This window comes from Apis mellifera, linkage group LG5 (genome assembly GCF_003254395.2).
Source record: "Apis mellifera strain DH4 linkage group LG5, Amel_HAv3.1, whole genome shotgun sequence".
Classification (NCBI taxonomy): domain Eukaryota; kingdom Metazoa; phylum Arthropoda; class Insecta; order Hymenoptera; family Apidae; genus Apis; species Apis mellifera.
Window position 1 is genome coordinate 6,535,497 of NC_037642.1, and position 23,398 is coordinate 6,558,894.

The window sequence follows — 23,398 nt, forward strand, 5'->3', positions numbered from 1 at the left end:
TGTTATATTATTCCTGTCATAAAGCAATCCATATGTTGATATCTCCTTATTGCATTGAAATGATCTTCTTTTGAAGATTATATATTACAGTTGCTTGCATTTAAATGTTGCATAATGTTATTTCAGTTATAAAATAAACTGTAAATTGATATCTATTTTTCCATCAATATGATTTTTATGTTTCACAGCTGCTCACGTTTAAATGTTGCATAATGTTTCGTGCTAAAGAAAAAAACCGAGACAAAAATCGAATTCATAACATTCATTTGTAATATATTATATAATGTAAAATTACCTTGAAAATAGCATGTATCGTAATTATCGTCAGGTTGTGGTATAAAAGGTGGCGTCGCTTTTAACGGCTCGTTCCAAGGGAAGTCCTGAAAAAGTTTCATGACTCGCACTTCTTGTGCAGAAGGACGCTCATATTGATCTAAAGTGAGAAGTGCATCTATGGCTTCCACAGCAACTGTTGACAGAGCTTCTTCTTCCTCTGGCCAAGGAATATCTTTAGCAAGAATATTAGAAAATACAGCATGTGGTGTTTCATCGTTAAATGGTGGAACACCTGTGCAAAATTCAAACAGGCACACGCCTAAAGCCCACCAATCCACTGCAGGTCCATGACCTTGTTTTAAAAGTAATTCTGGTGCAAGATAATCAGGTGTTCCAAGAATACGATCATCTGATCGATTGATAACTTGACCGCCTCTTCTTACCGATTTCGGAGTTCTGTAAGGTGTGTAACAATTGCCAGAAGTTGCAGGTGTTTTTATGGGAGATATAACTTGAGGCGATCGATGTTTCTCAGAATTATCACCTATAGGTATCTCAGGGGCTGAATGTGATGTAAGAACTGGTGGAAGTTGAAATCTTGTCGTTTTAATCAAACGTACTGTTTCTTCTTCGCATGTTTCTGCATCTTCTTCACTATAGCATCTCTGTTTCGTGAATGATACTGGTGTACTAAATGCAACTCTTCCACTAGATCCACTTTCTTGCACCATACCTGTATCATTAGTATTGTTCGTTTGTTTTACTGATTCAGAAATAACAGAATTAATTGGACTTCTAGAAAATATACAACCACGATTTTTTCTTTTTGGTGTTTTATCAACATCCAAATCCATTATACTTAATTCACACGTTAAACCAGTTGTTCCTCCCGTTGCTCTTTTTCGTTTTGCACCTCTGGTAAACGTATTTGTACATGTACTTAATGGACTAGTATGAGGAAGAGGTTGTTGAGATTGATCTGCTTCTAATGTAGATTCATCCTCCTCTTCCAAATTTTGATTAAGTTGATTATTAACGCGAACCGAAGATGCCTCACATGTATGATAACTTCCAGAGCTACTCTCATCATCTTCATTTTTTTTTTCAACAATAATATGCTCCAAACGTTCCGTTAAATGAAGATCTTCTGCAGATTGAAAAGGGGTAATACCAGATACTCGGGAATAATCTCCTGATGCAGCAGATGAAATTATCGAATTTGGTGAAGATTGAAATTTAGTTGAATTTTGTTGTAAAGCAGGAAGTAAATTAACACCAAGTGTACTTTTGTCGCTAAGATTAGATTCACTTGTCGATCTTTGTCCAGAACCAAAAGATAAATGTGATGTCAAAGAAAGAAGTTGTCCAGGAGTTCTAGTACAAAGACTAGGCGTACAATTAACTAAATCTGATATTTCAAGATCTCTATGTAAAGATATATTACTAAGCCCAAAATCTGTCAATTTGACATGTCCTTCTTTTGACAAAAGCATATTATCTGGTTTTAAATCCCTATGTACAATTCCATGAGAATGAAGATATTCCAAAGCAAGACATACTTCTGCAGTATAAAAAGCTGCCATAGATTCTTCCATATAACCATATACACCAAGCAAGCTTTTAAGATCTCCACCAACCATGTATTCCATTACTAAATAAACACTACTAGCAGATTGTAATGAATAAAATAATTGTACACAATATGGACTACGTGTCAAAGCTAAAGCATTTCTTTCAATGATCACTTGTGAAGCCATATTCTTATTTATCATTTCATTTTTTTTCATTACTTTAATAGCATATACTTTCTCAGGATTTGACTTTTTATGTCCAAGAAAAACTTTGCCAAATGCACCACGGCTTATTGGTTTCACAATTTTAAAATCTTGAATTTCTGGTACCTAAAAATTAAATATAATATTAAGTAAAAGTATGAAGATATCAAATTTCAGGTCTGAAAAGTTTTTTTATTTAAATAATAATATGTATTTACCTTTGCTGCGGGATTAACAATTTTAGATATAGTATTAAAAATAGAATTATTGATTTGTCTGCTTGTTGATACCTGTTGTGGCGTACACTCCCCATATAGAATTTCATGTTCATTTCCTGAGTCATTATAATTTATACGAGAATTTTCGTCGTCTGTTTCATTAATTTGGTCATTATCGTTTAGACGTGAATTTGGCGAATTAATCGCCGCTTCTTCCATTTGAAAAAATAACCTAATCAATCGAATTATAAACTTATATAATGGAACTTAAAATATTGAAACCTTGATTCATGAAATAATTCCACAACATAAAAAATGTGAAATTTTATTCATCGTTTCTTCATATTTTATATTATTTTCTTATATACACAAATAAATCTTAACGGTTATCTGAACATATTTGAAAATTAACATATGTACGACCATGTGACAAGAAAATATACTACATACTTCAAGTAATTTAAAATAATCAGAACCGCCAACAATAATTCTTTTTTACTAATTATCATTATACAATATAAATAAATAGCATTTAATAACTAATAAGATTTTTTATTGTGATTATAGAAAATAATAATTTTGAATTTATTATATGCATCCTAATTAGAAATATTTTTTATAACGTTTAAGTGCATAGGAACTTCCGTGACTTTGAAACGGTTGCACTGAGACACTTACAATTCCCGCCTTTAAATTTTTTGTATTCATAGCTTCTTTGCATTACTGCACGAAACGTTGAAAAGATAAAATAGTGTGTGCAGTATATGAAACATTTATTTAAATATAAATTTATCATAATATTGAAATTATATTATATAGTTTTTAAAATTATTTTTAATTTTTTGTTCGAAAATATACATTATAATAATATATTTTTGATAATCTTATGATGTCTGACAAAATAGTAAAAAGAGCACCTAAAAAAAAAGGAGCAAATGCATATAAATTGCCAGATCCAATTTCTGCTGGTGAAATATTAACAGATATGGGAAAAAAACAATGGATTCTTGGCGTATCAATCGGTATTGGTGGTTTTGGTGAAATTTATTCTGGTATATATTATTCTTATTATTCTTATTATTATATGTATACACTGTATACATATATTTATATCTTTAATTCATATATATTTTTTCTCCTTCGTATATCTTATTTAATCATCATAATAATTACAGCTGCACCTTATAATGGAAAAGTTCCAAATGAATATCCTAATGTAATTAAAATCGTAAGTATCTATTAATTTATATTTATTTGTTTGGATATTTTATTATTTTATGTGAAATTATTAAATTTTCCAAATTTTAGGAACCACATGGAAATGGTCCATTATTTGTAGAAATGCATTTTTACATGAGAAATGCCAAACCAAATGAAAGTGAGTTATTTAAATTTCAATATTTAAATATAAATAATTTTTATCTATGTAGATTTACCTTTTTAGTTTTACTGTACATTTTATATGTATATATTATGAAACTAGTATAGAAAAAGAAAGAGTACCATGTAATTGGTTTTAGTTGATAATTGGAGAAACAAAAAGAAACTTCCAGCACTTGGTATGCCTCGATATATTGGCTCTGGTAGTCATGAATATAAAAAAACAAAATATCGATTTATAGTAATGGAACGATATGGTACAGATTTATGGAAATTATTTGAAGCAAATAATCGAAGATTTCCAGAACATACAGTGTACAAAGTAGCTTTACAAATAGTAAGAGGCAATCCAAAACAAATTTTTATAATTCAATAATTCATAAAAAATATATATAAAAAACAATATTATAGTTATTTTTTAAGTGAATTATTATATTTGTATTATCATAAAATTTTTAGATAAATGTTCTAGAATATATCCACCATAAAACATATGTACATGCAGACATAAAAGGAGCAAATTTATTGTTAGATTTAAAATCTAAAAATCAAGTTTATCTAGTAGATTTTGGATTGGCTTCTCATTATACAACAAAAGATGAATATAAATTAGATCCAAAGAAAGCCCATAATGGAACTATTGAATATACCAGTAGAGATGCACATATGGGAGGTAATAGTTAATATAATTGCTAAAAGTATAGTTATAATCATTCAGTAAAATTTAATATAATTTTATTAATATAACATATATGTATATAGTACCAACAATGCGTGGAGATTTTGAAATTTTGGGTTATAATATGATTCAATGGTTATCTGGATCACTTTTATGGGAGAAAAATTTGTCAGATCCAATTGCAGTACAAAAACAAAAAGAAAAAGCTTTTGATAATATTCCAGAATTTTTAAATAAATGTTTTCATGGAACAATTTCAAATACTATGCATAAATTCATGACTTTATTAGCGAGTATAAAATTTAATGAAATACCAGATTATGAAAAATTTAAAAAAATATTAATAGAAGGATTAAAACAATTATCACATAAACCAGATGGAAAATTAGAATTTAAAACTGACATTAAAAATGATATTTCTCATAAACAAGTTCCAAAAACTACCCCACAAAAAATAAAAAATATAATCAATCGAAAAAGAAAAAGTCCTCGTACAAAATCAACAAAAAATTTAAGTCCTGTGAAAAGTCTTGATGATAGCAATGTAGGAGTTGTAATAGACAAAAAACGTGGTGGTGTAAAAGATATTAAACTAGCATTAAATGAGATTGAATCTGATGAAGAATATGATATAAAAATAGTTAAAAAAGCAAAAAAAAATTCTAGTTCTGTAAATAAATATAATGAGGAAAAAAGTCCAGTTAAAAACAAGAAAAAAATTAATTATATCCACAATGAATCTGATTCTGAACCAAAGGTATATAATATATATATTTTTTAAATTTATTAAAAACAGAAAATTTATTATTTATATATATTATATATATTTGAATAGATAATATCAAAAGGTACTAAATCGCGGCCCATAAATATTCGAAATACAACGTCTAAAAGTACGAGAGCAAAAATAATTCAGGAAAGTGCATCTGAGGAAGACATGTTTAGCACATAATTATAAATATGACGTGAGTATTAACAATTCAAATGTTTATATGCATTGAAAATCCTTATTTAGTGAAATTTTGTACATTATTGTATTTATAACAACTTGTATTTATAAAACTATTGATATAATTGTGCAAAAAAAATATTATTTGCAATTGCATTTCATTATCTTTATAATTTATACTAAGAAAAAATAATATATTTTGATACATTTGCATGATAAAAAATTGTATAAAATATGTAAAAGTTTATAATTAATGCTGACAATTGAGCAGTATTAATTTTCTGTATTTATATAAAAATAAAGAATTTTCTATAAATTATTTAACAATTAGATTTATAAGAAATTGAAGATTTAAACAAACGAAATGTTATCAAAAAAGTTTTATAAATGTATAACTTTTGTACAAGTAAATCATATATATATATATATATATATATATATATATATATATATATATAATACAAATATATATTTATTAACATTGTTTACAAATTATACTTGAATTATCTATTTTTTTAGTTTTTGTATCTGTGGTGCACTTATCTTAACTTTTCCTGGAATATTTCTAGCTACTGTTTCTTCTTTTACCGCTTTTAATAAGTCTTTTTCTCTTAATGTAATTTCTTTATCTTTCATAAATACTGCCATAGCAGTCTTTGCTGCCTTTCCTCTTTTACCTGTTCCTGGAGTTAGTTTTACTTTAAATCTAAAAAAGTAAAAAATTTATAATGTATTAAAGTTTTAATGTAATATAATAAAAAAAATAAATGATTTAACTTACTTATAATTAAGCACAGTGTTATAAGGCGCTACTACTGGTATAGCAAATAATAATTCATCTTCTGTAACAGGTTTTCCTGTTAATTGATCTAACATATCTATTTCAGGTCCTGGACCTGTGTCTTCTTCTTCAATATTTTCTACAATTTGAGAATTTTGTGGTGGAACTGATTTCATTATACTTTTTTTTTTCGTTTGTTGTTTTGGTCCAGATGGATCTTTATTTCTATTTTTTTTTTTATCTTCTTTTGCATTACCTGCTGACTAAATATTATCACATTATTATAATAAATTTTTTCTAAGTATAAATATCATGAATTACAAAAGATGTTTACTTGAAGCACTTGCATAGATAATTTTCTATCCTCTTCATCTTGATCTTTATATTTTTCTTTCATTTTTTTCAATCTTCCTTTTTGTCCTCGTTTTAAAATCACTTGATCATTTTTTTTACTATCTATTTCAATTTTTTCTTTATTTTCTTTTTTAAGTGACTTTTGTTTAACTTCTAAATCTTTCTTCTTACACGTAGTATTTATTAATACAGGTTTATCATCGCCTAAATAAATAATATCTTCTACAACTTCCTGTGACATTGCAGTTGGCTGATTATTATCAACATGTAACTTTACTCTATAAAAATAAAATATGTAATATAATATAATTTTAAAAAATAAAAAATTAATATATATAAATTATATAATTTACTTTGAACCAGAAATATCAATTTTAATTTGTGTATCAGGAAATTGAAATGGATTGTCTTCTTCATTGCTATCTTGATTAATATTTTTTTCTTCTATAAATAAATCTTTTTTAGATTCTTCCTGAATAGGATTTAAATTATTCTTATTTTCAGATTGTTCATCTATTTAATTTAAAATTATAAAGTAATGAATTAATAATATTAATATAATTTATATTTATTTATATATAAAATAATATTTCACCTTCCTCAGAATCTTCTATTAATTCAATTTCTTTATCTTCTTCAATAAAAGATTCCATATGCTCATTTTCATCATCAATAATTCTGACCTTCCTTTCGTCTTTATGCCTTTCAATTGAACTTTCTTCTAAACGAAACAAAAATCCTAATCCCATAACTAATTGACATGGTGGGAGATAATTCTTCTTTCCACGAATCATAAAAGATCCAGTAGTAAGATATTCACCAGTTGGAGCCGTTTTAGAAACTTGATCATTATTTACCCACCATGCTCCTGCTACTACTTTAGCATCCCATGCAATACTAATATCATAATTATAATGTTTTTATAATAAAAAAAAATATTATTAAAATATTAATATTTATATACCTGTAGGCAACAGCCATTGTACCTGCTTCAGCTAAAGTTTTTGGAGGCACAGTACTTCCACCAGGATTTTTGATAATAACAGAACTTGCGCCAGTTAAATCTGCATGAACATATATATCTCCAGTTTTAAGATATCTTTTTACTATCAATTCATTTTGTTGTTGATCTCTTCCACCAATTACTATAAAATTATATTATATTATTAAAAAGAAATGACTTTTATTATAGATATTATATATTTTTTAACAATTTACCAAGATAATTTTCAGAACTAATAAACCAATAAAATTTTTCAAACCAATATATTTTCCTTAATTTATTAATACTATGAATAGTTTGTACTTCTTTTAGTGTTTGTTTTGTCTTTTTTTCTGCTGATTTTAAAGCCTTATCTTGCGATTCAATTGTTTTTTGTTGCTTTTTAGCTGCTGATCTCTTTTGATTATAATATTTTCTAGCATTTCCAAAAGCTGTATGTGCTAAATCAATGTCAATTAACATAGGTTTCAATTCAGATTCTTCATCACTATCTTCATAAGGATCATGTAACAATAAGGAAATATGATTTGTTTCTAATTTTAATTGTTTAATTGCAGATGCAACAGGATCACCTTTACTTTCTGCTTCTTTTAATAATACCTTTATATCTGGCCAAGCCATTTGATTTGCAAGAGCACTTTGTATAGCTAATATGGCATTATCTACTAAACTTTGATTTCTGGAAATTAATTCTGCTTTCTGTTTATCTAATTCTTGGGTTTTTTCTAATGTTATTAATCTCTGATCATGATCTTTTTTCACATTTTCTAATTTTTTAAGAGCTTCACGTTCTTGTTGTAAAGCTTTCAAATCCAACTTTTGACCTTCCATTGTAGAAAAATATTCATCTACTGCAACATCAAAAGAAGCAAATTCTTTATATGGATGATCTTTATATTGTTCAAATAAAAATGGATGAAATTCAATATTAGTATATATAAAATCTTTTTGGCCATCTGTTGTTGGTTTTATTTCTTTTTTTTGAATTATATATCCTTTTGAAATATTTTGTCTTGCAGAGTTCATCATATTATTTGCATATTCTAATGCTAGTATTAATTTTGACATATCTTCTTCAATATTAAAATCTTTACCAATTTTACACCCTAATGTAAATCCATGTTTTAATAAGACATGATCAATTACAGCAGAACCAAATTCTAGAAGTGGATTTAGTATTTTTTTTAAACTTTCTCCTATTTTGGCATTTTGTAAATGTTGTTGTATATTTTCTATAGGTGGCATTATATTTTGATGAGCACGATCCATAGGATATTTCTCTTTAACTGCAAATCTAATAAAATAAAATAAAATAAAAATATATATTTTTTAATCTTTTTACATTTATATAAAATATAATTTTAATATTTAAAATTTATTTTATATCTTACCTAATTTTATCTCCCTCTGTGTGAGGTCTTAAAATATTTAAAATAGTCATTTCATAATCTGTTAACACAATATTTCCACGATCATATAATTCTAAAATTATGTGATAAGCTGCTTCACCACTTCCAAATTGTAAATCAATCATTCGATCTACACCTATTTGAGTAAGACTCTCAAGTCGTTTATTTTTAAGATGTTTTCGCATCTGCGAAAATAATATATATATTATTTTTTTAAATAAATTATTTAAATTCTATAATATACCTTCATCGAAAATCCTGAAGGTGCTACATTTTTTGGCCATTCAAATACTGTTGTATGAATTCTATTGCCAGATTCTAATAAAAGAACACATTTTTCTTCACTTCGCTGAAGACGTATAAGATAAGTTCGATGATCAATATCATAAACTTGATTTACGCGCATACCAATAAGTCTAAATATTAAAATTAAAATAAAATTATCAATAAAAATATTTAATCTTAAAAAAACCTTAACAAATATATTAATCCTAACCTTTATGCAATAATTCACTTACTTTTGTAACTCATTTATCGTACAAGTAATGTCATATGAATTAAATCTCGTTTTCATTTTTATAGATATATTATTCTTTACTATTTAATATTTAAAGAATTGAAAAATTAAAAATTAATAATCTTGAGTTCACGTTTAACTTTTATGGTGCGCACATATGTATCGCAAGTGACATATCGAAAATATATATATGTATATTCTGATATTTATACAGTAAATTCTATTCATTAAAGATAGAAGTTTACATAAAAATATATGTATACACAGCATATAATACGTATTATAAATTTAAAAATTTATGTTTTTTTAATTTATATGAACATTATTTATTGATAATGAAAAATATATATAAAAAAATACATATTATTTCGTAAAAAATTATTTCTGAAGATAAAAATTTAAAAATTTCACGAATTATTTTTTCTCAAGTTATATTTTTCTAATATAAAACTAAAATTTTTAAAACTAAAAATTTTTGTTTATATTTACAATTATTTTAAAAATATAATTGAAAAAAATTTCAATATACAAAAATTTGAAAATATATAAAAGGACACAAATTTTTTTTATATATTTTATTCAATAATACAAATAAAATGTAAGATGAAATTTGTAAATATTAACGATAAGATTTCTGGTATCTTGCTCTTGCACCTGGACCACCAAATTTCTTTGGTTCACATCGTCTTGGATCAGCAACCAAAAGAGTGCGATCATATTGAATAAGAATATCTTTTACTTCCTTTTTACTTGCTTCATCAACATCTAAAAAAAAATATTTCATAAAAATAATTTATTTTTTTATGAAAAGTTTTAAAGTTAAAATATATATATATATAATGTTAAATTTTTTAATATATAATTTACATTTTTGATAATATGCTACGAGAGCTTTAGAAATAGCTTGTCGAATGGCATAAATTTGTGCTACATGACCACCACCATTTACTCTTACTCTGATATCCACTCCAGAAAATTTTTCCTACATAAAAAATAACAAGTAAAATATTATTAAAATTAAAGAATTGTTAATAAAAAATATATAAATATAAATTTTCTCAGTGCTTTTATTTTTATAATCATGAATAATCATGTTCGGAATAAGAGAACATCATAGAATAATATTAAAAAAAATGATAGTGAATATATATGAATATTTAAAAAAAATTAATATTTTTCATCATCGTTTAAATAATATAACAAAACACATATTAAATTACATAAAATTAGTATATTTTCCAATACTTACTTTGCCGAGTAACAAAATAGGTTCTTGTAATTTGTATTGCAATACACGAGGTTCAACTAATTCCAGTGGACGTCCATTAACTCGAAGATTTCCACGGCCTCGTTTGCAATAAGCAACTGCAGTTGCACTTTTCTATAAATATAAATATATATTTGAAAGAATATACGCAAACATAACCTCATTTATTTATTGGCAATTTATACTTACTTTGCGTCCGAAGACTTGCACAGATTGAATTGGTTCTTTTTGTTTCTGAAAAAAAAATCAAACAATTTAATATAAATATATAAATTTACTTTTTATAAAGAAAAAAATTTATAAAATTTATAATTTAAAAAACCTACCTTCTGCATTTTGGAAAGCACGTCGTGAAAAGGAAGTAGACAAACGCAGTACGTTTGGATACAAAACTACATTAGTCAAATTTAAACTTTAAATAACTTCCGTTTATCAGCGTAACATATAAAGAGATCGATTAAGTAAGTTTTTTAATTTATATTCTAATATAATTTTATATAAAAATATATTACAATATAGAGTGAGCTTTATTTAATAATTTTTTATGAAAATGCAAAAATCATTTATATAATTTTTCTATCATTTTCGTATTATATGTGATTTTATTGATTCGTATAAAATCAATTTTCCATAGATAAAGTATTTACTTATATATATTTTTTTGATAAAATGTAACTAATAATTGTAATATAATTATTTATGAATTTAATTAATAATTTATTTACATAAATATTTAAATATGAAAGAAATGTGAAAATTATACATTATAATTGCACAAAAAATATAAAATATATATTAATATTATAAATTATTCATTATTTATTTATTATTGTCATTATTAAATATATAATAATGATAAAAAAAAATTTTTTTATATTCATAAAGTAAGTAAACTGTAAGAAAATATGTACTATTACATTATTTTATAATAATTTACGTAGTTTGTCATAATTTATATAGTTCATTTACATCGATTTTATGGACAATCAGGAACATTCTGTTTGTAATTACAAGTATTGAGCTTTGTATCAAATACAAGATTTTCAGGACAATGAAATTTGTTTATAATATATTTACCGTTTACTTTTTGACAATAATAAAATATTGAACAATTTTGTGAATCTCGAACGTAGCCCTCCTGTGTGCATATAGAATTCGGTGATGATGATGATGGTACAGATGACGATGGTACAGATGACGATGGTACAGTTGTACCAATGGATGCAACAGTTGTACTAGTCGACGCAGAAATAGTTGTATTAGATACGATAGGTGTTGTGCTACTCGATATACCACTAGTTGTGGATGTAACAGTGTTAGTCGTAGTTGTAGTAGATGGATTATGTCCCTTTAACACCCTATTTATTGTATTCAAAAGTGGATACTTTTCACCGCACGTACCATGAAAATCATCGGTTTCGACGCTCCACATCATTATACCACCGAGACCATTATATTTAACATAATTGACTTTTTCTTCAATAGATCTGAAAACATGAATATATTATTTCCTATGTATTTTTATTTTTTTTCATTTTTAATATTGCTATTTTATTATAATATTAATTATAATATTGAACTTACACGATGTCATCATATCCAACCCATTGATTGTTTTTAAAAGCATAAGGTACACGTTGTTCAGGCTCACGTACCACAGTCCAACCCTGATTAATAAATTCACAAATTTCATTATAACCAAGCATACCATTTTCTCGTGTATAAGGTCCAGCTTGTCCAGCACCTATAGTTTTATCTCCTGGTTTATTATTTGTGGAATTTGCCAAAGTGAAAGATCTACCGTAAGCTGGAATACCAACAATGAGCTTATCAGTTGGTGCACCTTCTGAAAGCCAATATTGAACACACGAATTCTAAAAAACATAAATGTTTCATATTAATATTGAATTAATATATAATATTTTTAATATCAATTTTAATATTTTAATATTATTTTTTAGTACTTTTATTTAATATAATTGAGAATGGAAACATACTACGTTAAGTTCAGCTTGAGCTCCAGATTCGCTAGAGGAAGCGTATAGAGGAGCATTGATCGCTGCAAAATTGTTCCACGATCCATTTAAATCGTACGTCATAAGATTAATAAAATGGACATATTTCGATATTTCCGAAATATAATATGATTTCAAAGCTGAAGATTTAGCACCAGCAACCGCTATACTGAGAATGTAATTATATTTATTGAATTCTTGTCTTAATTCTTTTAATAAGGAAACAAAATTTTCTTTATCAGCTTGTTTGCCACCACGTTGATTCGGATATTCCCAATCTACGTCGAAACCATCAAAATTATATTTTTGCAAAAAAGCAACCACGTTTTTGACGAATCGAATTCGAATTTCAGGATTAGCAACGACTTCAGAATATTTATAGGATCCTTCGTTCCAACCACCTATCGCTATTAATGCCTTAGTATTAGGACTCAATTGACGAAGTCTAGTAAATTTTCCATAACCATCCTTGCCATTTGGTAAATCCATCCAACTATCTAATATTCTGACATTACCATCAGTAGCAATACCAACAAAAGTATAGATTATATGGGTGCATAATGTCGGATCTATGTCGGTAGGTTCGAACTTTCCAAGTCCAGGGCGATAGGCAGCCCAGCTACCATAATAGCAAACGATTTTTGCTAGATAATGAAAAAACATTATTATATAAAATTTATAACAAAATTATTTCAATTAATATAATATTAATTCAATCGAAATACAAAAATTAAAGTTATAGAAATAAAAGAAGAGAAATTAAAATTATAGAAATAATTAATAATTATCGATTACATTGTTCAAAGATAACATATTAAAAATCATTAGTTTTATCAGTTTTATATTATTTGATGCTTACTATCAGCTGCGATGATTGTAACGGCATATGCCAGGAAAGCGATTAAAAATGCTATCTTCGACATCTAAAAGTAAATAGATTTTAAAAATAATGTATGAGAAACTTGTATCTTTGAAACATAAAAGATATTAAAAATCCTGCAACTATGAGATTTCTCCGTTTAAAAACTTACATATATATATACATATATTTTTATGTATATGTATATGTATTATGTATATAAAAATCTAAATCTAACAAATTGTTATAAATTATACAACAGAAAATCAAGTTTATACGTATCTAATAATTTATAAATTCTGATATTTTAATCTTTTTTATCATTTAAATATACTAAAAGCAAAATTTTTAAGATATCTGAATGTTTATACTATTGATAACGAATGGAAATCAATTTTTTCCCTTGTTTCTTCAGTTTATTGACACAGGTGTTGTGCAAGAATAACGATAAATTATTGCTATTATTTCTACAATATAAAGAAAACAAAATAAAATTAAATTAAATAAGACTGATAATTTTGTAAGAGATATTAATAGATAATTAATATTATTTAAAAATTTATTTAAAAATTATCAATATTTCATACCATTTAAAAATTATATAATAAATAAAATTATCGGATATATAATATATAGTCGAATGTTAAAATAAATTGGAAAAAAGAATGAGATTTTTTTATTTGAAATTTTGTTTTTAGAAAAATCAAATTTAAAAATTTGTTAACGTTCGTCTGAATCAATTATTGATGAAATGTTATGAAGATAATTAAAGAGAAATAAAAATTTTTTATTTAAGCTTTTATTTTGAAGAATATAATTTTTAATGTAATTTTATAATTTATTATATTTAATTTATTAATTTTTTGAAAATCTTTTTTTGCTCGATTATACTATTCGATCATATCCTATATAATTATATAAGATATAATGTTTTTCAATAATATAATATTAAATAATTAAATATAAAACAAAAATAAAAATATCACCTGTTTCACTTAGAAAATTCACCTGCTACACTTGACATTACACTTGTAACTAGATTATTTGTCTTTATATTTGTAGATAGATTATTTGTCTTTAAATTCAATAATCATCTTTAAAAATTTATCGATAGAGAAATAGATAGATTAAATAACAATTTTTTCTAGATTTACTTAATTTATATACTATCAATAAAATCCATTTATCATCGATCATTAAAATCATATTCAATTGATTCAATCATATTTCAATTGTAATCAACTACTTATGCATGTTATAAAAAATGAATTATATCGTGATTCACATTTTTTTTTTAATTCAATCCATTATCAAATAAAAATTTATTAATCATTATAAATTGATATAAAATATTTGATTTTGTTAAACATAATAATTTCTTTTTATAAATAAATATATCAAAGTGAAACTAACGAAACTTTTGTAACATATTTAAATAATATAAAAGCTAGTTCTATTGCAAAACGAGGGTTTTCTAGTGAATTTTATCTAATAATAAGATATGTATATAAATACATATTTTATTTTTGTTATAATAAATGAGAAAAATTTTATTTTATAAAATTCTGCTAATTAGGCGAAAACATACATTATTTACATTGTTATAAATTTTAATATTAATAATAGAAACTTTTATATATACTTTCATATATTTAAAAAAAAAAACAATAATTTAAAACTCATTTATTTTTTATAAATAAAATTTTATTTACACATATTTTTATTAACAATATTTTAATGAAATATATTACTTGCTATTAAATTGCAATTAAGAAGAATAATAAAATTAAAATATTTGAGATTTGGAATAGAATTTTTAATTTTTAGGTTTTTGATGTTTACGCATTTCATTTTTTCTTCTCAGTGCTTGTTTGCGAATAAGTCTCCAATATTGTTTTGTATTAGGATCTAAATCTGATAATTGCAATTTTTCAATTCTGATATTCCATAACCATTCAGGATATTCAGAATCTGGTTTTAGCTTTACATCTTCTCCATCTTTATAAATATTTAATCCACATACATAATTTAATAACTTATTAACATCTTCTTCAACTGGTATTTCTATTTTTTGGCGAACTGGTTTTACTTTCTTTTTATCTAAAAAATAAAGTAACATTTATAAAAATACTTTAATTATTTAAAATTAATATGTTGTTAATGTGTTAACAAAATTTGTAACAAAAAATATAAAAATTACAAAATAAAATACAAAATAAAAACCTATAAATAAAATAAAATACATATAACCTATAATAAAATCTTTAAAACCTTTAAAATTATTCATATTATATTATATATAAATTATTTGACAAAAATATATATTCACCTGAAGAAGGTTTAGATTGTGTTGCATATTGTACAGAAATAATATTTCTTGTAATTTTAGGCAATCGTAAAATAGCTAATAGAAAAGACATAGTACATATCAATGTACGTATAAATAACAAATTCTACTATATTAAATTCCCTAGTATTTTTAATAATATCCCTAGTAGTGATATAAATTATAGTTTAATTAAATATTTTTTATTTATATTTATATTCATGTAATATTAAAAATTAATATTAAAAATATAATGTTAATATGAAAAAATTTGATAAATTATTTTACCAAATTTTAATTATTAATTATTTAATTATTTTTTTCAAATTATGATTTTAAATTTGATTAATATTAAATATTTTTAAATTTAAGTATTTAATATTTTAAATTTCATTAAAATATTTTTTAATAGAATTAATAGAATTATATATAAAAATATCTTATAAATTAATAGAATTTATTTGTTTATTTTTGTTGAATGCAGTTATTTTGCAAAATAGTTATAACGCGGAATTTTCAAATGTTGACAACCATACTAAATCAAATGCGCAATGACAAACAATAAATGTTAAACTATGTTATAATTATTAAGATTTAATAAAAGAAATTTAATAATATATATTAGATTTAGTTTTATTAAGATTTAATAAAAAAATTTTATAATATATTATAAATTATGAACTTATCAATATTTTTTTAAATGATTAAACTTAAGCTTATAAATCTTATAAATCTGTGCAACAATATATTAACTGTTCTTTTCTGTTATGTAATGCCAGTAAGCAACAATAGAATAACGCGGGTATGTTCGATTTTATCATGAAATGTTAGACTATTGTACAATTTCATTTTAAATCATAAACAAAAAATATAATATATAAAATATATATATATATTTATATGTATATTCATCATATAGATGGATTTAAAATTTATAATATTTCTATTTATTATTATTTAATAACATTATTTTTCTTATGTTTTTAATGTTTTTTTATGTCTTGTATTATAATTAAATAAATAATAATAAATTTAATATTTTTAGACAAAAACAATAGATTTTGATATAAAAGGAATTAAGGGAGAAGCAATAAAAACTCATACCAAATATCAACAAAATAATAATTTTTTGACAATTGTTCCTGCTTTACCCATTTTACCTGGAGCTCTTGTACCATCAAAGTTATTTAAGCGTCGTTATAATTCATTCAGGTATTATATTAATATATAGATATATATATCATATCTTTATTTAGAACTAAATGTGATTTTAATATTAAAAATTCATAACATTTTGTATAAATGTCATATATAGTCCAACAGATTCTCCATTTAATATAGAATATGACAAAGTTAATGGTTCTAATTCAGTTAATTTACAATGGACAAGCGAAGGAAAAACTGTCATGGCAACAAGAACAGCTTCAGAAAAAGAGAAGAATCCTGACAGAATATGTCTTGATAGAAGGGGACTTACTTCTTTTCCAAACATAATTGGAGAACCACGTTTGCGTTTATTGTCTCTTCAACATAATCTTCTTACAAAGATTGAAAATTGTAATTTTTTACAATTAACAAAATTAGTATTTCTTGATTTATATGATAATCAAATTGAAAGGATATGTAATTTTGAAATATTAGAAAATTTAAGAGTATTATTGATTGGAAAAAATAGAATAAAAAGAATTGAAGGATTAAATCATCTTTCTAAATTGGAAGTTTTAGATCTTCATGGAAATCAAATTGTACAAATTTCAGATTTAAATAATCTTATATCTTTAAAAGTGTTAAATTTAGCTGGAAATAATATTAAAATAATAGGACATAATGATTTTCAAGGTTTAACATCATTAAAAGAATTAAACCTTAGACGTAATAAAATTAAGAAGTTATTAGGTTTTGATGAAACACGACAACTACAAAAATTATATTTAAGTAATAATGATATACATAAGTGAGTATTTTGTAAATTATAATTTACAATTAATTTTGTTAAAAAAAATATATGTAATAATATAATCTTTATTAATCAATATTTAATATTTTAGAATTGAAGATATAGGAAATCTTGCTAAAGCATTACAGCTTAGAGAAATAACAATTGATGGAAATCCCATAACATTAAATGGAGATTATGTTTCTTTTCTTGTATCATATTTACCAAATTTACAATCTTTATCAACAATGCAAATTACTGAACAAATTCGAAGAACTGCTGTGGCATGGAGAACAGCAAAAGAACAAAATAATTCTACTTTTTTAAATCTTAGTGCACAAGTTTGTATGAATGCTCGACGAGAAGAAATTATATCGAATGCTAAAATAAATTGGGAACTTCTCAGATCTCATTCTAAATCGTCGATAGATGATCACAATAAAAATAATAGTCGAAGCAATAATATTAATGCAGTACAAATTCAAAAATCGGATAAATTCAATATGTTAAAACAAAATTTAGCGAAAATAAAATCGAAAGGTTTTGGGAGTTTAACATCAATAAATGAAAATGTAGAAGCAACAAAAATAAATATAAAAAAAAGAAGTAACTCTAATGATAATTTATTTAGATTAAAAGATACAACTAAAGCATATCAATTAGAATTTAAACTTCCACCAATTTTAGATTCTATTATAAATAGTTTAATAAATAATAAATTTGAAAAAATAAAAAAAAATCTAACAGAAACAAAAACTAAAAATAACATTGAAAGTCTAACAAATAGTGATTCAGAAATTTTAGAAAGTTCTGAAAATATACAAAGTTATTTAAATTCTCATTTAAAATTAAATTCATTAAACTCTAAAAATTACATTTCTCATAATATTAATAAAATTACAAATAAAACATTTGAATCAATGAATGTTTTTCCATCAAATATTGTTGATGAGCAAGAGAATAACTATTATGATATATTTAATTCTTCTAAGTTATCAACAAATAGCAAACAAAATTTAACAAAAATATCTCAAAATATAAAGATTCATGATCAACATGGATTAAATGATTATCAATTAAAATCAAGTATTGATTCTTCTGGATATGGTTCTTTAAGTTCTAAAACTAATAGTATTGATAGTTGCAAATCAGTCCTAAGTGATTGTAGCACATCATCCATTAGTAAAAATATAAATATAGAAAAAAGTAAAAACAAAGATAAAAGAACTGCACAAGCAAAAAAAGTAGTATGTTATAAGAATAATAAAGTAGCAATTGCTAGAGCTAAAAAAAAAATTGAAACACCACCAACTCCATTACAAAATTTATCAAAAGAAAGAGAACAAGGTATAAAATAATAATATACTAAAAAATATATAAGTATATAAATATTATATAAATATATATATATATATATATAATTATTCTTATATATAAGAAATATTTATATTATAGTATTAACATTAATGTTAAAATTTATAGGAGGAGACTATTTAATAGAAATAGTTGGACGTTGTTTAAATATTTATGGTCAAGGTGCATTACGTTTCATCGATCGATTATGGGATTCTTCAAAAGCTGAAGATGTTAATATAGTTAAATTTAATTATGTACAATTTAATGATGTGGCCAAAGTGTTATATAAAATAAAAAACAGATTTCCAAATTTAGAACACTTTATGTTTAAAGAAACGAATATTAGTTATCTTGGACAACTTAATGCTTTAGCTGAAGTCCAGGGATTAACAAGTATTCATATAGAAACTGGAAATCCAATTATATCAAAAAACTGGAAAGTTTATGCTATATTTCGTTTAGCTCATTGGGGTTTGAAAGTTATCAATGGAAGAGAAGTAGATATTCTTTTTTATATATTTGTATTATAATATAAATATAATATATAATAATAAAAATCATAATATTAAAAATATAATATTAAAAATTATTAATTCATATTTTAATTTAAATTCATATTACTAATTCATATTTATAAAATTGATAATTTTTTTGTTTTCTAATAGATTACAAATGAAGAAATTGACTTGGCAAACAAAGAATATGCTGGTCTCATTGATATTGTGATGTGTTCACTGCCCGAATATTTATTACAACCTTTATTACAAAGACTTCATTTAGATAAAGTGCAAAAACAAATTGGAGAAATTACTGCCAAACAATTTTTACTTAACAGTGATCCAGCTCTTAGAAATGTTGTTGCTAAAGAAGCATTGCAATGGAGAAAAGGAAGTATAACACAGGTAATAAATTATATTGGAATATTGGATAAACAAAAATTTTAAAAAATTTAATTTAATTGAATTTGAATTTTTTAATTATTATTTTTTTTTAAATATAGGAAGATCTTATTTGGAGACATAAGGGAAAAAAATATTTACTAAATTTAATAAATCTTACTGTAGATGCAATACAAAAGTTACAATTACTTGAAAATAAATGGCCAAGTATTTTATATGAAATAATTCATACTACTCTATTTGATTTTTCTGAGATGGATGCATATATGAAACGTTGCAGCAAAACACTTCAATATGATAAATAACAAATATTTATATATAATTATAGATATATATTATTGTATAATATACATAATACGAGAAGAAGATTGATAAAATTAACTTAAATGTTCTCTATAAAATTATTTCATTGTTAAATAAGTTAAATAAGTTTAAAAAATTTACGTATTTATAAATTTATAAAATATGTATTAGTAAAATTTATGTATTCACATAAATTTTATTAATTTAATAATATAATTATTAATATAATAATTTTAAAAGTTACTTTTCGTATTTATTCATTCGTTTTTAGAATTTTTTTAACAGATTTAAAATATCTATATTAATAAATAAAAATAAAATAATACATATATATATATAAAATAATATATATATATATATATATATATTATTATAATGTTAATATACACTAATGTATCAAATATATGTAACAAATTAGAAAGCTATTATTTAAAAAGATATATATAATTATTATATACTTTTGGGAAAAAAGATTTGAGAATATATAGATTGCATTTCACAAGAAAATAATTTAAATTTTTTAAAATTTTTCATATATATACATATATATATGAATTTACTAACGCATAAAAATAATACTTACTTATAATGATGAAATGCAATTTCGTATAAAATAATATATTCATTACATATCACTTTGTTCCAATGATAGATTCTACACTAAAAGAAATTGTTGATTTCTTTTCTAAGCAAGATCCATTCTTAGCCACAGAAATATCGTTGTGATCATTTACAGCGGAAGTGAAGTTATTAAAACTTTTCTTCATTTTACGAGGTTCCGTGACTTGTTCAAACCATGGAATCGTAGAATACATACTTGGGAAAGACTGTATTTTTTTCGAATCTTCAGATTCTTGTTTATATTCTTGATTTTGTGACATACCATTCAACAATGGAGCATCAGCGGTGACTATAATAAAAAGGTGCTATCAATGTACAATGATATCGAATAAAAAATACTAATATCATAGCAAATAAAAAAATAAATATTAATAATAAAATTAAAGAATAAAAGAATTTTATAACTCCATTTATACTTCTATTAAAAAAAAAAAAAAAAACTCTAAATTAAATGTATTTTTTTTTTCTATTAATTTATTATATAAATACCAACATGCTGTAGGTAAATCATGGATCGTCTTCAATCCATAAAATCCTTGAGTCACACTAATGCTAGTTTGCGTAAAATGCAATTGATGTCGTTGGATATTCTTTCCTCTTCGACAGATTGGTGTTTGATCGGTTTTAAAATATGAAGAACCGGCTGTATCAATCGGCGCATGACAGACTGTTGAAACATTTTCACTGAAGAAATTTCCTTGAGCCTGCTGTTGTCTTCTGAGCGCAACTTGGGCGGCCATCACTCGTTGCCTTTCGACCACCAGCAAACAGCAAGGACAACGGCAATCCTTCCATGCACACGATTTTTTGTGACCCTTTAAACCGGAAATCACCCCGTGATTCCTGCACCTGGCACACTTTGGACTTCTTAAACGTTGCTCGATTCCAGAATTTACTTGAGTCGAATTATTATTTTCAGTCTTCATCTTAGGTAATTATTCAAAGGATATTCCTTCAAAATTACTTATTTTTTAATTTTTTAATATATTATTATTATATAAAAATTATCATCAAAGTATACACTATATGTAGAATTAGTGTATACTTTTTATATTCTAAATCTTCATGTATAAATGATCACTACATTGTTCGATTATTAAATTTTCAACACGATTTAATTTAACAATTGTTAATAGATTTAAAAACGTAAATAAACAGAGATTAATGACAAAATTTATATTTTATTGAAGTGGCGCGTCTTATTGAACTCATTTATCGAATATCTCTTCGCGAAACAATCGTCAAATTGTTCCCTCGTTTCCAGCTTCTTGTAAGATTCTAACCCGATGAAACAGTCAGTGTACACTGTTTGAGTGAGTTATATACATAGAGGAATCTTTTTTCCCGGTTGAAGGAGGTGTCTCTGCACATCTCCTCCTACCAATTCGAAATGTATTTTTAGAGAAGGAACATGTTGGGATTGGTTCGAAACGCGAAGAAACTCCGCCACCTTTGTAAACCAGGAGCCAATCGAGATCAACTTGAATCTCATTCTTCTTATTACTGTCAACTTGTATCATCTCGAGAAAAAGGAAAAGATCTTCGTTAAACTCTGTACAATTTCTTTGATTACGGCCACCGTGACGGGATCATATGGATCTACCGTGAGCAAGTAGTAGGCACAGGGAATGGCTTTTACGCAAAACGGACGAAGATTTATCGAGCATGACTCCCCTGCGAGGAACAGATATATACGCTTTACTTATTTGTTCGATAAAAAAAATTTAAATGAGATGAATCAACATCATCATAAACTAAAGCAAATAATTTCTAAATTCGTTCAATCGTTGCTTGATCGAATTTAAAAATCAAAATGTTAACGAGAAGTATTATTTACGACATATCTTTTTGTATTGATCAATCACATGGACGGAGGGAAATGAAATAACACGACTAAAATTCCCTTTGGTAAACTCAGTTTTCTCCCCTTTGAAATCTAAATCCAATCCTTCCAGCGGAGTATATAGATTTTTATCGAAAACAAGGGTAGAACATAACGTTCAGGGATTCTCCTTTAACATTTAAGCATTGCCTTAGTTGAAAGAACACTCATACGTTAAGAAAACATACTCGAAACTAATATTAACTGTGCGTTGGCAACATCCGAGAGGATCGTATTAACGAGCTCTTAAAGCAAGATCACAGAAAGAATGCCATGTGGCCGCAGCTGGCGGTGTGTACCGTTGTTAGTCGAACGTGATTCTCTCTCTTCTATTTTTGCAGTATGGAATAGGACGAAAAGGGGTAGGAAGATTGCACTATCCTTCGCTTTCTGATACTTAAACGATATTATATTTTTAGTTGTAACCGAAAATCAGCTCGTTTTCTTGGACACACAATGACGTTTCTACGGACCAACTTTACTTTACCATTTTTACCATCTTTCATTATAAGTCTAAGAAAGTCTAAGAGACTTTCGAATAATAATCTTGGGTAAAATAAATCGTCAAATTTCGATAGATTATTCTCTTTTGA

The 23,398-nt window shown here is 24.6% G+C and overlaps 8 protein-coding genes across 13 annotated transcripts; 2 read left to right on the top strand and 6 right to left on the bottom strand.

Annotated features, from left to right (window-relative positions):
- Positions 1-76: 76 nt before the first annotated feature.
- LOC411080 (serine/threonine-protein kinase greatwall) lies at positions 77-2,721 on the bottom strand. Of its 3 annotated transcripts, none has more exons than XR_409291.3 (4): positions 2,270-2,721; positions 720-2,177; positions 296-508; positions 77-222 (listed from the first exon to the last, which is right to left on the bottom strand). XR_409291.3 is itself a non-coding variant. In XM_006562102.3 (4 exons), the coding sequence occupies exons 1-4, from the start codon at positions 2,486-2,488 to the stop codon at positions 176-178; spliced, it is 2,067 nt and encodes a 688-aa protein (XP_006562165.1). In that variant the 5' UTR covers positions 2,489-2,721; the 3' UTR covers positions 77-175. The 3 variants fall into 3 exon arrangements, 2 of the variants coding, with proteins under 2 accessions (XP_006562165.1, XP_394554.1); XM_006562102.3 differs by having other exon boundaries at positions 296-1,009; positions 1,091-2,177; XM_394554.5 differs by having other exon boundaries at positions 296-2,177.
- A 331-nt stretch (positions 2,722-3,052) lies between these two features.
- LOC552691 (serine/threonine-protein kinase VRK1) lies at positions 3,053-7,589 on the top strand. Of its 2 annotated transcripts, none has more exons than XM_026441087.1 (8): positions 3,053-3,321; positions 3,445-3,497; positions 3,578-3,647; positions 3,790-3,986; positions 4,109-4,322; positions 4,412-5,085; positions 5,164-5,293; positions 7,383-7,589. In XM_026441087.1, the coding sequence occupies exons 1-7, from the start codon at positions 3,156-3,158 to the stop codon at positions 5,278-5,280; spliced, it is 1,491 nt and encodes a 496-aa protein (XP_026296872.1). In that variant the 5' UTR covers positions 3,053-3,155; the 3' UTR covers positions 5,281-5,293; positions 7,383-7,589. The 2 variants fall into 2 exon arrangements, with proteins under 2 accessions (XP_026296872.1, XP_026296873.1); XM_026441088.1 differs by lacking the exon at positions 7,383-7,589 and adding an exon at positions 6,605-6,694.
- On the bottom strand, positions 5,732-9,518 carry LOC412408 (nuclear export mediator factor NEMF homolog). Of its 2 annotated transcripts, none has more exons than XM_395865.7 (10): positions 9,343-9,518; positions 9,069-9,240; positions 8,807-9,009; positions 7,631-8,709; positions 7,377-7,557; positions 7,008-7,309; positions 6,766-6,925; positions 6,393-6,690; positions 6,059-6,321; positions 5,732-5,983 (listed from the first exon to the last, which is right to left on the bottom strand). In XM_395865.7, exons 1-10 carry the CDS (start codon positions 9,396-9,398, stop codon positions 5,785-5,787), a joined length of 2,913 nt encoding a protein of 970 aa, XP_395865.5. In that variant the 5' UTR covers positions 9,399-9,518; the 3' UTR covers positions 5,732-5,784. The 2 variants fall into 2 exon arrangements, with proteins under 2 accessions (XP_395865.5, XP_006562162.2); XM_006562099.3 differs by lacking the exon at positions 9,343-9,518 and adding an exon at positions 9,321-9,339.
- A 383-nt stretch (positions 9,519-9,901) lies between these two features.
- LOC726439 (40S ribosomal protein S16) lies at positions 9,902-11,022 on the bottom strand. Its single transcript, XM_001122174.5, has 5 exons — positions 10,935-11,022; positions 10,798-10,842; positions 10,591-10,722; positions 10,209-10,323; positions 9,902-10,106 (listed from the first exon to the last, which is right to left on the bottom strand). The coding sequence occupies exons 1-5, from the start codon at positions 10,941-10,943 to the stop codon at positions 9,961-9,963; spliced, it is 447 nt and encodes a 148-aa protein (XP_001122174.1). The 5' UTR covers positions 10,944-11,022; the 3' UTR covers positions 9,902-9,960.
- Positions 11,023-11,290: 268 nt separating this feature from the next.
- Positions 11,291-14,573, bottom strand: LOC413705 (acidic mammalian chitinase). 2 transcript variants are annotated; one of them, XM_006562100.3, is made up of 5 exons: positions 14,469-14,573; positions 13,483-13,546; positions 12,606-13,267; positions 12,193-12,482; positions 11,291-12,095 (listed from the first exon to the last, which is right to left on the bottom strand). In XM_006562100.3, the coding sequence occupies exons 2-5, from the start codon at positions 13,544-13,546 to the stop codon at positions 11,585-11,587; spliced, it is 1,527 nt and encodes a 508-aa protein (XP_006562163.1). In that variant the 5' UTR covers positions 14,469-14,573; the 3' UTR covers positions 11,291-11,584. The 2 variants fall into 2 exon arrangements, with proteins under 2 accessions (XP_006562163.1, XP_016767820.1); XM_016912331.2 differs by lacking the exon at positions 13,483-13,546 and having other exon boundaries at positions 14,469-14,538.
- Positions 14,574-15,164: 591 nt separating this feature from the next.
- LOC726480 (39S ribosomal protein L54, mitochondrial) lies at positions 15,165-15,960 on the bottom strand. The gene is made up of 2 exons (XM_001122212.5): positions 15,812-15,960; positions 15,165-15,582 (listed from the first exon to the last, which is right to left on the bottom strand). Exons 1-2 carry the CDS (start codon positions 15,900-15,902, stop codon positions 15,299-15,301), a joined length of 375 nt encoding a protein of 124 aa, XP_001122212.1. The 5' UTR covers positions 15,903-15,960; the 3' UTR covers positions 15,165-15,298.
- A 497-nt stretch (positions 15,961-16,457) lies between these two features.
- Positions 16,458-20,384, top strand: LOC414043 (leucine-rich repeat-containing protein 49). Its single transcript, XM_397479.7, has 7 exons — positions 16,458-16,610; positions 16,854-17,020; positions 17,124-17,762; positions 17,857-19,091; positions 19,227-19,597; positions 19,766-20,002; positions 20,101-20,384. The coding sequence occupies exons 1-7, from the start codon at positions 16,509-16,511 to the stop codon at positions 20,302-20,304; spliced, it is 2,955 nt and encodes a 984-aa protein (XP_397479.5). The 5' UTR covers positions 16,458-16,508; the 3' UTR covers positions 20,305-20,384.
- Positions 20,385-20,885: 501 nt separating this feature from the next.
- Positions 20,886-23,358, bottom strand: LOC100577410. The gene is made up of 2 exons (XM_016912312.2): positions 21,417-23,358; positions 20,886-21,212 (listed from the first exon to the last, which is right to left on the bottom strand). The coding sequence occupies exons 1-2, from the start codon at positions 21,847-21,849 to the stop codon at positions 20,935-20,937; spliced, it is 711 nt and encodes a 236-aa protein (XP_016767801.2). The 5' UTR covers positions 21,850-23,358; the 3' UTR covers positions 20,886-20,934.
- Positions 23,359-23,398: the final 40 nt, after the last annotated feature.